Source organism: Chrysemys picta, chromosome 2 (assembly GCF_011386835.1).
Source record: "Chrysemys picta bellii isolate R12L10 chromosome 2, ASM1138683v2, whole genome shotgun sequence".
NCBI lineage: Eukaryota > Metazoa > Chordata > Testudines > Emydidae > Chrysemys > Chrysemys picta.
The window spans coordinates 269722094-269734638 of NC_088792.1; the positions used below are offsets into that span (position 1 = coordinate 269722094).

General features: G+C 42.4%; 1 protein-coding gene across 17 annotated transcripts in view; it reads right to left on the reverse strand.

Annotated features, from left to right (window-relative positions):
• MTSS1 (MTSS I-BAR domain containing 1) overlaps positions 1 to 12545 on the reverse strand; it is a 175281-nt gene that overhangs the window by 14462 nt on the left and 148274 nt on the right. For all 17 annotated transcript variants that reach the window (XM_005288793.5, XM_042861002.2, XM_065586114.1 and 14 more), the window contains 4 exons: positions 7323 to 7480; positions 5850 to 5957; positions 4191 to 4288; positions 2075 to 2285 (listed from right to left, as the gene is read on the reverse strand). In XM_005288793.5, the coding sequence (XP_005288850.2) occupies positions 2075 to 2285; positions 4191 to 4288; positions 5850 to 5957; positions 7323 to 7480 (575 nt within the window). The remainder of the gene's footprint in view (positions 1 to 2074; positions 2286 to 4190; positions 4289 to 5849; positions 5958 to 7322; positions 7481 to 12545) is intronic.

Below are 12545 nucleotides of genomic sequence, written 5' to 3' on the forward strand. Positions count from 1 at the left end.
CAGCAAGAAACAAGGGACCTAATGCACCAGATGTATTGATGACAGATGTGTCTCCACTGATTGGATTCAAACTCTCCATTTTCTGCTTTAGCTGGAAGTCATAGTTTTAGTGCATACAAACTCACTTAGCTTTTACCAGACGAAAAAGATTACCGTATATACTCGTTCATTAGCCCGTTCGTTTATAAGCCGACCCCCCAAGATGGTTAGGTAAAAATAGCAAAAACTGTATGACCCTTTTATAAGCCGACTCTATATTTCAGGGGTTGGCAAACTTTGGCTCCTGGCCATCAGGGTAAGCCACTGGTGGGTCGGGATATTTTGTTTACCTGGAGCGTCTGAAGGCATGGAGCCCCCCAGTTTCCTGTGGCTGCGGTTCGCTGTTCCCAGCCAATGGGAGCTGCGGGAAGCCGCGAACCGTAGCCACAGGGGACTGAGGGGGCTCCATGTCTTCAGACGCTCCAGGTAAACAAAACGACAATGTATTAGATATTCAAGTCAATGATTCCATAGAGTTTAAAATCATCAAAGCTTGGTGTAGACCCGTTTATAAGCCGACCCCCGCTCTTTGATACATCACTTTTTTACCAAAAATATTCGGCTTATGAACGAGTATATATGGTAGGTTTGTATTTATTAAACTAAAAACCTTCATTAAAGAGGCACAAAGGGCATCTCTTCTTCCAGTGACCTGTGGGCTACTAAGCAACAAACACAAATCTTAACAAAAGATGACAAAGACCTACTCAATGGGTATGTTTACACTTGAGTTGGGGATATAATTCACTCCAGAGCTACACCCCCAGCTTGAAGTACAGACATATCCCCAGTGTCGTGATGTTGAGCTCTGGGGTGGGATTGAGTATGTAAAATGGCAAAAAGCCTTAATTAGAGCACAGGAAAAAAACTGTACTTAAAGGGTGATTTGTAGAAACTATGCAAAATTCAGCTGCTGAAAACAAGATGCCAGTCAGCCACAGAAACCTCATTTGAATATTTCACCAAGGTTTTCTAGGATACTTGATTTGACCATAAACAAAACAGCAACTCAGTTTGACACAGACATGTATAGAATGTACTGTCTGATTTAAAAAGTCCAGGAAAAAAGCAAGAGGTGAACTTCTGACCCCACTGATGTCAACAGCAAAACTCCCATTGGCTTAAGTGGACCGGGATTTCACCCAACATCTTTAGGTTAATATGCATGTCTTATAAGTAGTATTTTTTTTAAAGTTTACATTATTTTAGTACTTCTGCAGGGTGCTGGATTGGCAGCCCTAGAGAATGAGGTTATCCATGGAGAAGGTTACTACCACAAGTGGCAGAGCAACTAAGGCCTTGGCTACACTTACCGGCAAGTTCGACGGCTGGAAATCGAACTTCTGGGTTCGACTTATCGCGTCTAGTCTGGACGCGATAAGTCGAACCCGGAAGTGCTCGCCGTCGACTGCGGTACTCCAGCTCGCCGAGAGGAGTACCGCGGAGTCGACGGGGGAGCCTGCCTGCCGAGTGTGGACCAAGGTAAGTTTGAACTAATTCGAAATAAGGTACTTCGAACTTCAGCTACGTTATTCACGTAGCTGAAGTTGCGTACCTTAGTTCGAATTAGGGGGGGTAGTGTAGACCAAGCCTAAGTTTCCCATGCTGCCTGCCAATGCTACTTAGCACTGCCCTGGAAGTGGGCCATTTCTCAGAGGTCAAAGGGGAATGTAGTCTTAGGTATATTTAGTTCTTGGCCTCTTTGCCAACACTACCAGCAAGGGCACCAGGGTTAATACTAATTATGAGGCTACTGTGGCATGGATGTCTGATCACTGGGAAACTGAACTGAGATGACTTAACGCAACAGCCATTAGATGTTAACAACTTGCAGTCAACTGCTGACCTAGAGAGGATATGAATTAGTGAGCTGGGTGAGTGAAGTTCAAGTGGAAATTAATTTCCTTATTTAAAAGTGTTCAACTTGATTCCATGATACCCAATAACCATGTGCTCCTTCCTCTTGACTCCATGAATTGTGTGTGCATTACCGTACACTACTCACTCAGATTTGTGTTTTTTCACTTGCACATACCTGGTTAGGTGCTTCGGGTGGCATAGGGGATGGCGATTTGGACTGGAAGGCATCCTGGGACATGAATCCAGAATCATGGGATGACACACTGGACAGTCTCATGGGCGCCTGCTGAGGCAGATTGGAGCTGCGATAGCGATAGTGTGAGCTAGGTGAGTGAGAGTGTGAGCCACTCGACCGGGAATCACTACTGTTAACGCTGTTCAGACTGCTGTGAGAGACAAAAGGAAAGGGGAGAGGGAAAGACAAGAGGGAGGAATGGGAAGAGACCAATACAGTACAATTAACACTCTACAAGTCTAGCAACAGGCAGCATAAACCAGAAAAGAAATGTTGATAAATAATTGGTAAAAATCATAAGGAGCTGCAAATATCCTTAGTGATCAGAGAAGGAAAATGGCATTCTGCATTACTGTGTGTTCTGCGCTCATTAGGGGCCGGAGTCTGACAGACTTACTCACACTGAGTAGTAAGGGTAGCACAATCTAGCCCTAAGGAATTTATTTCCCCAGCTTGGGGAGACAGTAGAACACTCTCTCTCGCTCACTTTCTCTCTCTGGGCTTTTACAGAGCACCAGTCACCATAGTCACTAAGCATGAACAGTCCATTACTGTCACTCTCTGATGGTCAGCAGAGGGAGTCTAGTTTAATATTACCGGCTCAGATATGTTAAATTCAATGTAATGGGCCACATTGTTAAGGTAGTGTCGAGTAACACTTCTGCAAAGTTTAAAGGCACATCCAATAGCCTGCATCTGACTGCACAAAGAGGGAAGAGAATTAAAGATCCCAGCTAATAATTGTGAAAAAGGCATAAATATTACTGACTTCTGAATAACCCAAAAGAGACTGTTTTCAAAGTTCCAATAAATCTGTTGCATCGATTGTTTACCAGCCACACAGGGGTGTTTTTCAAGAGTTTCCTTTTGTCTCTAAAGATAACGTACTAGTAGCACTCCCCATTGTAAGTATAGGGAATAACTGCTCAGACTGGTAAGCTCTCCCCTAACGGTATAAAGGAAACAGAAAAGGTACCTACTCAGCTGTATGCTGATTCGACGTGTATAACATAATTTTTCTATTTAAAAATTGCATGTTAAAGTGTGTGCTTGGGACAAAGGTGGGGAGGGCTGTGTTGCTTGAACCAGACTCACAAAAGCTTGAGAAAATAAAAAGCTGGCTAGGAATATACAATGTATTTTCAGCCATTTTCTTTTACAGTTTCAGGATATTGCATCTTTAAGCCTGTGCTCACTGCTATAAATATATATATATATGTGCACATATATACATACACACATATACATATATATATATATATGCATGCAGAGACAGCTAGATACATACATGAAGAAGTGCAGTTTTGCTAAGTCTGCCATGCTATAGGCTAAATTCAGCTCACACAAAGGAGCTTACGATCCATTTGATTCGTAAGATAACCAAAAAGGTAAGAGTATTAAAGACTACAAAGGTATTAGAGCAGGATACACAATAGGTATTCATCCTTTTTTTAAAAAAAAAGGGGGTGAGGTGGGGGGGGGAGATAGTTAATTATTTAGACACCAAGGCACAGGGGCAACATGCTGATAAACTGTTTTACTGAAAGAAAACAGTTTTACAGAGAAAGGAAAGACAGGATCCAACTATTCCAAAATACACTTTAGGACAGAATTAGACAGCATTAAACAGTTTTGTATTTCACAGTAACAGACTGAAGAAGTAATTGGCTAGTACATTCTTCCCTTTCATACCATTTAACCTAGTATTGAATTACAGCTACCACATGATCATTTCTTTATCTAAATCATCATAATATGAAGTAAGCATGATCAAAGAGGGCAACTATGAGTGAATAACTCAGAGCTTAGATTGGTTAGTACGGTTTGCTCTTTCATCTGCAATGCACTAAGCGTATCTTCAGCGGTCAGTCTCCTTGCATTCTGTTATTTAATAGTGCCCCTCATTGTTCATGTTCTGTCACATACTTAAGTGGATAATGACTAGTAGTGATTGATATCTCATTATTAAAACAAAATACAGGCACACATTTGCAACGGAGCCTGGGCTGTATTTTCCCAAAAATAGATTAAAATGACATTTCACCAATCTGCTTACCTGCAAACGCTGGATTTTCTGGACATGGTGGTACTGGGAGAGGATGGAGGAGTTTGATATGACCAGCTGTAATCAGAACCTTTCAAATCTAGAATCACCTGGTGAAACAGAATTAATCATATAAAATGATGTTTAAAAAGCCATTTTCCCTCTCAAGAAAACACCCCAAACTTGCAAAAAGTTGTTCATTGTTAGAGGAATTTTCATTACAAATCTAGCGATATTCTTCTATTGATTTATACTTCGTGATCACCAAATTCATGCTTTTTTTTCGTATTTAGCTTTGGATGGATGAACAGCACAGACTAGTCAGCTTTATTTTTGGGTTCTGGCACACTAAAGCAATGTCCCAGTATTTGGGTTACTAACATGAAAGGGAAAGTTCAGATTTATACAAAAATAATTTAAAAAAAAAGATTTCACTTATTTACATGTAGTAATTAAAAAAAAAAATCAACCCTAGGGCCATGATCCTGCAAAACAGGATATAGGAGAGCAGACTCATTAAATTAAATGGATCTAATTCTCATTTACATTGCTGGATCAGTGTGAAGGAGTCAGAGTGAATAAGTACTGGACTCAATAAGATTACTCCAGTGTTTGTGGGACAAGGGCCTAAATTCTAAAACTAGGTTAGTTGATAGTATACCTTTAAGGAAAGTCATGGGGGGGGAGGGGGGAGGTTGGGTGTAGAACTCAAATAACAGAATGCCAGGAATTATCTATCCAGAGGACTGCTGCTGTTGTCTAAGATGTTCAAAGGTGCCTTATGGGAGGTCAAGCACCCAAATCCACTGAGTTTCCATGGGAGCTGGGCACCTAACTCCCTTAGCCTCTTTTGAAATGTCCAGCCTAAAAAAGTTACCATAACTACCTTAAGATTTGTCCCTGCATTTGTTTTTACAGTTCTATACAGACGCCCCCCAGGTTACGCAAACCTGACTTACAGATATCTGCATTTATGGAAAAAGTTCTGTAAGCTAGAAATAGGAGAGGGTTTTTTTGTTTTTGTTTTTTTGGCGTAATGGTCAGGTATACGTTTATGACTTACGCAATATTCGAGTTATGCAAGGCGTTCCGGAACAGAACGCTTGCGTAAGTCGGGGAGCGTCTGTACATGCATTTAATAGATACTTTTAAAGGTTCAAAAGAAGATTTATACCAGTTTTTAGTTTGTAATTGCCAAACAAAGGTGGTAGAGGGTGGAAAATTCTCCCTGAGCAGCTTAATTCTAACTGTAGCCAGCAGCAAACTTACAGTGGGCCCCATGACAGAAAAAAAGCCATTTCCCTTTGAAAGAGTCCCCCAACTCTGCAGCTGCACTATGTTATTTTCCAGCACCAAATGGTAAAACTGATCTATAAACAGCACTTTCCACTCAGTCCTTTTCGGAGCACAGTTGGTTGTTTCTTAGCTACATTCAAAGTGACATTTTGTGTTGGTCTGCCCAAGATTTCAGGAGACAGTCGATTTACTTGATTTATCAAGTTGGAAACGCTGTATATATTAATAGTGAAAAAGTTATCTTGCTGCACTTTAGGCACCTACAAAAATATACTCAAGTATTTTTTACCACTTGGGAGTTAGTAAAAATTTCTAAAAAGCAGCCACCCCACCTCTGTCCCTGTAACACTGCCTTTTCTAGGAATAAGAACCAACCTGTTCACTTGATGATGGCAATTTGTGAGGATCCATAGTGAGGTTTTTCAGGTCATCTGATATGGTTTGTAGATGCGTTATTTCTCCTAGCATTGATATTTCTTCTTCCTGAAGAGATTAAAAACATAACAGTAAGGCTCACCATCCTCTTGGATTTTAAAAATTGCCATATATAGACCATGATGTGTAACCTTTATCACTCTTCCTCCTGGATACAACTATGTCAAACAATCAGTTACATGCTCATGTCTTTGTCCATGAGATTATTATTTCCCACGGAAAAGGGCTGGAAAGTTCAATCTCTAATGCTTAAGAACTAGAACCACACTGCAGCAAATCTGTGTCTCAAAACTCATGCTCAGTAAGCCATCTGTCTCACCCAGGAGATGCAGAAATCTAAGCAAACTTTTAGAAAGACCTGTGCAAACAGAAGTTCAGTCCCTCTCTGCATTTGGAATGGGAATCAAAACTCCTAAGTGCACTCAATGTTTGCCCTTAGGGATCTTATCTTTGAAACTAAGACACAGTGGGTGAACTTATAGTTTTTGCTGGTTTTGTGTGCACTTCATTTAGATAAAGTCATTACATAAATCTGAGATTCAGACTGGCACATAATTATGCTCAGGGCTGTTTTTGACCCAACAGTTTCAGGAACATGGCAAATTACCACAGCAATTGTTTCAGCTACCATGACAATTTTATCCAGAACTTCAGTGTCTGCTATTCACTTATTGCTTAGGCACCCTCCTATCTAACTTTTAACGGGGATTCTACTTAGGAACTGATGCCTTTCATAAGAAAGCATCAAGAACATATTGCATATGCAACTATCCACAAATACACAAGTCTTATACAATCAGGGCCAGCTCCAGGATTTTTGCCGCCCCAAGCGGCAAAAAAAAAAAAAAGAAGAAAAAAAAAAAAAAGCGCCGCGATTGCGATCTGCGGCGGCAATTCAGCGGGAGGTCCTTCGCTCCGAGCGGGAGTGAGGGACCATCCGCCGAATTGCCGCCGAACAGCTGGACCTGCCGCCCCTCTCCGGAGCGGCCGCCCCAAGCACCTGCTTGGCAAGCTGGTGCCTGGAGCCGGCCCTGTATACAATGACACAAAATTCCATCCCTGGGCTTCAGGCAAACTGTGCTTAAGAAAATATACTTAAACCTCTCAAATGGACTGAAAAGGGCCTTGCGTAGGTGGTCGATGCTATCAGAAAACTGTGTCGGAGCAAACAAATCTGTCAGATAATCATTTCTGTACATGGGAGGTCATGGAACGTACACGAGTCCTAGCATTCCATGAGGAGTGAGGGAGGAAGGATACTTTTTAATATCCCATTTTAAAGAGAGGGAGGCAGAATATGAATTATTAACATCTACGAGTTCATTCAAAACTTTTATTACTAATTACTCTACCTTAAAGTTACATTCACCTGTCAGGGTTGTGAATTTTAAGAACGTGAAACAAAAGACTTACTATCACAGGCCGTAGCATCGAGATAAAAGTACAGAAGCGACTGCGTTCTTCAATGAGGGCCTTTCTAACAGCCTGCTTCTCAGTTTCTTCAAGCAGCAGGTACTTATCATTGACATCTTGTAATGCACTGTCCAACTGGGGCTGGATGTCTCCTCTCCCTGTACGTGGGAAAGAATCATAAGTAGGTTTTGTCTGAACTACGGGCTTACATAGACGGAACTCCCTATTTTCAGTCAATATCACTGCCTCATTGCCTGATGAGGCTATTCATAATGTGAGGCTAATCAGCATTTTCTAGAATTAAAATATATTTTCTTAATCAAGTATTTACCATAATTTCTTTTTCACCTGGAAGCAGAAATACAACCCTCTCAATTCAAAGGAAGTTCCTTCAAGTTAGAAAGAGCAGATTCTGGTTTGTATTTCACATGGAAAGTGTAAGATGGCTGTATAAAGCAAATCTTATTAAAAAACCCTCAGACATTCTTTTTAACGACTGTTGCCTGCAGGAGTTGTGAAGGTGCCAACCACTGACATCTCTCTCCCTCCCCCCTCTTTGAGTCTAGTTCCTAGTTACTTTTGGTTTTGGTAGGACCACAAAAGATTCATGCACTAGTGATGTTCCTTAGGATCAAATGAAAATAGGTGCTAATTACTAATGATTAGAACACTGAGTTCTCTTGTATTTCTAGAAGTAACTGGTAATATGCAAAGCACAGTACTCATCATTCTACTAAGGTCAAAACCCTTTTATAAGTTATGCATAAGTCCAGTAGCTTTTACATTTTTTTTTTTTAACCTAAAACCAATCTACTAAAAGTAAAAGGAACAGACTTTTGTCAGAGATCTATCTAGATAGTTACAACAAACTCATTATGCTGAAGCTTGCTGCCACAGTAAGTACACATCGAGTCTCATCCTACAACGAGTTACACCCTTGCGTACTGTCCACCACTCCAAAAATATGGGTTTGTAATAAAAAGCAGCCTTAGCTATAGCATTACTGATACACTGTTATAGCTACAAGACTTTTTAGTACAACTTATTAGGTTCTGTAATATTTTAGACTCAGACACATACATTTACCCTAAGCATTAAATAATGTGATGTCTTTTCTGAAAACTTTATGTACTTTGTATATTTCCATCAGTGTGGAATACCAATGACTGCTTTTATATTATATTTATGTTTGTTCATAGTAGTGAAGCTCCCCCTCCCAGATTCATTGCAGTGATACTAATTTTTGCATCCCACTGAAATGGGGAAGACCATTTCCAGACAAGATAACGGTTGGTTACGTAGCTGCTATGTAGAGGCTTCCCCCCAACCCAAGCTGAGTTACTGAACTCCAAGAGATGGGCAGGACTTAGGACATATCCCTCTTCTCAGCATCTCCCATTGGCTGCTTAGGCGTTTCCCTGCCTAGCATGTTGGCTTTTGTGTATCCTAATCCTAGGCACCGCTCTCTCCCCATTCAGCATATAGGGAGTGTAGGCACCTAATTCAGGTTTTCTGGATTCTCAATGTTGTTCCCGTATTTGTAGAGAGCCCTGGCACCTGCCCTAGACAGCGTGCTCTGAGGGACAGAGACAAGGCTGCTCTTGGGCCCCACACCCAGGGTAGGTGGAGGGGCCGAGGCTCCCCACAGTGGCTTGGGCTCTCTGGGCGGCCCTTACCACAGCTTGGAGCGACCATATGTCCTGTTTTGGCCAGGACAATCCCCTTTTTAAGCCCTACCCTGGATGTCCCAACTTTTTAGCCAAAACTAGGCCTTTGTCCTGTTGCACTAGCCAGCTGATCATCAGGCTCATGCCAGCTCCATGAAATCATGACGATGTATGTTAAGGCTTAAACTTATTATACACTATTAAAATAAATTACATTTTAAAAAATTAAGCAATACATGTCTGCTGCTAAAGTTTTAAAGAAAGTCAAGCCACTGAACTAGTAGAAGTCAGTGGATAAGCAGCTGGAACTAGAATTTTCTGAAGTGCTAAATCAGGTTTGACAGCAGTGGCTGCTGCTTCAGGTGCAGAGAGAATATTTTCTTCATTTCAAGTGATTCAGCTAGTTCAGTTCAGTGACTAGTTGCTTCAAAGTTCAGAAACCAATGGGAGTTGAAAAAGCAGGGAAGCTTGTTTTTGTCTTCCAATCTCTGAATAAAAAGTAGGTGTTAGAGCAGTGGTTCTTAACCAGGGGAAGTAGTACTCTTGGAGGTATGCAGAGGTCTTCCAGTGGGTACTTCAATTCATCTAGATCAGTGTTCCTCAGCCTGGGGGTTGGGGAATCACAAGTGCAGGGCTGGCATTAGGGGGAGGCAAGCAGGGCAACTGCCCCGGGCCCCATAAAGCTCAGTTAGATGCTTCCGCCGCCTGGGGCTTGGGTTTAGACAAGTGAAAAACAGGCTCAAGTACTGCACTGAAATACGAGTTCAATATTTATACTCCAATCAATTTATTTTATAATTATATGGCAAAAACAAGAAAGTAAGCTTGTGTGCTGTAACAGAGTGCTGTGACACTTTTGTACTTATGTCTGATTTTGTAAGCAAGTAGTTTTTAAGTGAGGCGAAACTTGGGGTACGCAAGACAAATCAGACTCTTGAAAGGGGTACAATAGTCTAGAAAGGTTGAGAACAACTGTGTTGGAGGATGAGATCTATTAGTTCTAAAATCCTGAAGGACATGGTGACAAGAAACAATCAGTTCAATTCACTAACTACAGATAGTATTTCCTCCGTTTAATAAATTAGGTTTAAATGCAAAACCTGTTTTTGATAAACTGACTTTTTTCCTTATATATCCAGAACATTTAAGGTAATTTTATTTAACTCATAAAAAAAATTTAAAATGCTGTTTTTATTGTGGGGCTCCAGGGCGAAGGGAAACTGAGTGCTGCAGAACAGCTGTAAATGAGCACAGCGGTTCTGCAGCACTCAGTTTCCCTTCGCCCTGGAGCCCCACAATAAGTCCACTGAGGCCTGTGTTACATGCCAACACCCCTTCTTGGGGAGCAGCTTATTAACATACAATATGCTCAAACACAATCCCTTTTGTCCCGGTACCCTACTGGGTACATACAGCCCCTCCTTAATGAAGGTCTTTGTATTTCGCAGCTTCAAATAAAGTCTCTTTCTTAGGTCCTCCACTGGGTACACTCCTCGTGTCTAAGGCCTGTCTATTTCCTGTCTAAGGTCTGGCTTCAATTTCCCCAGCTAACACAGTTTCTCAACTTTCTTGTCAACTGCTGAGAATGGGCCACATCCACCCTAACTGAACTGGCCTCGTTAGCACTGACCCCCCCCCCCCTCACTTGGTAAGGTAATGGCAATCTTTTCATGGGCTGTATATTTATTCCTGCTTACCGTATTTTCCACTCCATGTATCTGATGAAGTGGGTTCTAACCCACAAAAGCTTATGCGCAAATAAATGTGTTAGTCTCTAAGGTGCCACAAGGACTCCTTGTTGTTTTTACAGTTTCTCAGTGCTCTCCAGCGCCTACTTTCTCTCAATTCCCTTTGGAGTCCTCTGGGTTATCCAGGCCCCTTTCCTGAGGCCTCTGCTCTCTGGGTTCTCAGGCTGAACCTCAAGAAGACTTCCCCAACTGCTTCCCAAAGGAATCCTATCAGGAGCTCAGCCCCAGCTCAAATAGCTCCCCAGCTGCTCCTCTCGATCTCCAACTGCTCTGTCCTGCTGCTCCTGCCTCTCTCCCAGGAAGCTCTCCACCTCCCTCTTTACATGTCCACTCCTCCCTGCCTTATAAAACCCAGGTACTTTCCTTTTTGATCAGCAACAGCCAGTTGGTCACATGTGCCTGTCTGCTGCCCAATTAACTGAAAGGAAAAAAATCAGTCAAAGGTGCCATCCCTTTCACCCCATGACATGCATTTTTAATTGAGTTTGAATTTCCATCCAGATACAGCTTGGCACAAATCACAAATAAACTAATCATCATGTAGAAAATACAGTGAGTTATTCATATTTTCTAACATAATAAAAACGTACAAATTGAGACTGATCCATGTGCAGGCAGAGTGTGTAATCCAGAGAGAAAATTGTGCATTATTGCACAGCGTGAAAAACTCTGATGTTTTCCCAGTGGGCAATGCATCTGCCTCGACTGAAGCAATACAGTGCTAGCATGGACCCAGGGCACATACCACATACCTGTCGAGGAGGTGGATTCTAATCCCGTGAACCACCCAGGAGCAATGCTTGGAGACAGAGAACCGCTAGGTTGGGATGAAGCACATGACTCACACCCTGGGAGAGATGAGGAATGGTCAAAAGCTTGAGCGCCAGTTGGACACACAGGTGAAGCAGGTTAGGATATCAAGCTTGCCTTGGCCAGGTCAGTACTACGAGGATAACCCTGGCCTTGTCCTGCCTGATTTTGTTAATCACTCTTACAATTAGTGGTGTTGGAGGGAATGCATAGAACAGGCCCACTGTCCAAGGAAGGAGAAAGGTGTCTCCCAAAGAGAGGTGATCTGGGGCCTCCTCTTGAGGAAAGTAAGGGGCACTTTCTGTTGCTGAGTGTGGTGAATAGATTCACTTGTGGAAGTCACAAACTCTGAAATATCCCATGCAGGGTTTGAGAGTCCAACTCCCATTTATAATCCTGGGAGAAGCACCTACTGAGTACCAAGTCATTCAGTACCCAGGAGCAGTGGGGATTCTGGCTCATCTAACACTGACAAGTTCCTGGCGCAATGGAATTTCTGCAGTACCAAGTGGGTCATACTTACACAGCAGTTGACTTTGGTGGTACTGTTGGTTTGGAACATCTAGGTGCCGGCACCGAAGGTGTGTGCTTTGATTTTGTTGGTACCAAGAGAGTGGAGTGGGAAGGCCCCATTAGTAAGTAAAATATATAGTGCCGATCTGGAGGTGCATGGTACTGGGGCCCTGCCAGTGCCATGTTTCTCTAAAGTGCTCTAAGATCTCCCTGCTCTGCTGGTACTGGAGGTACCATGGAGACAAAAGATTCTTCTGAGTCAAAAGGTCGAGGTATACAACACCACAGACCTACCAGGAGAGTTGCACTTCTTGGGAGCTGGCTCCTTGTGGTGGGAGGCTGAGCTCCTCTTCTTCAAGGCCTTCCCTGAGTCCTCCAAAATCTTCCCCTTCTTAGGCGAGATCTTAGCTGAAGTTAAAGGGGCACGGGATCTTTCTGGAGACAGATATATTTGGGAAGAGGGGGTGTCTCCTGATCTGATTCGG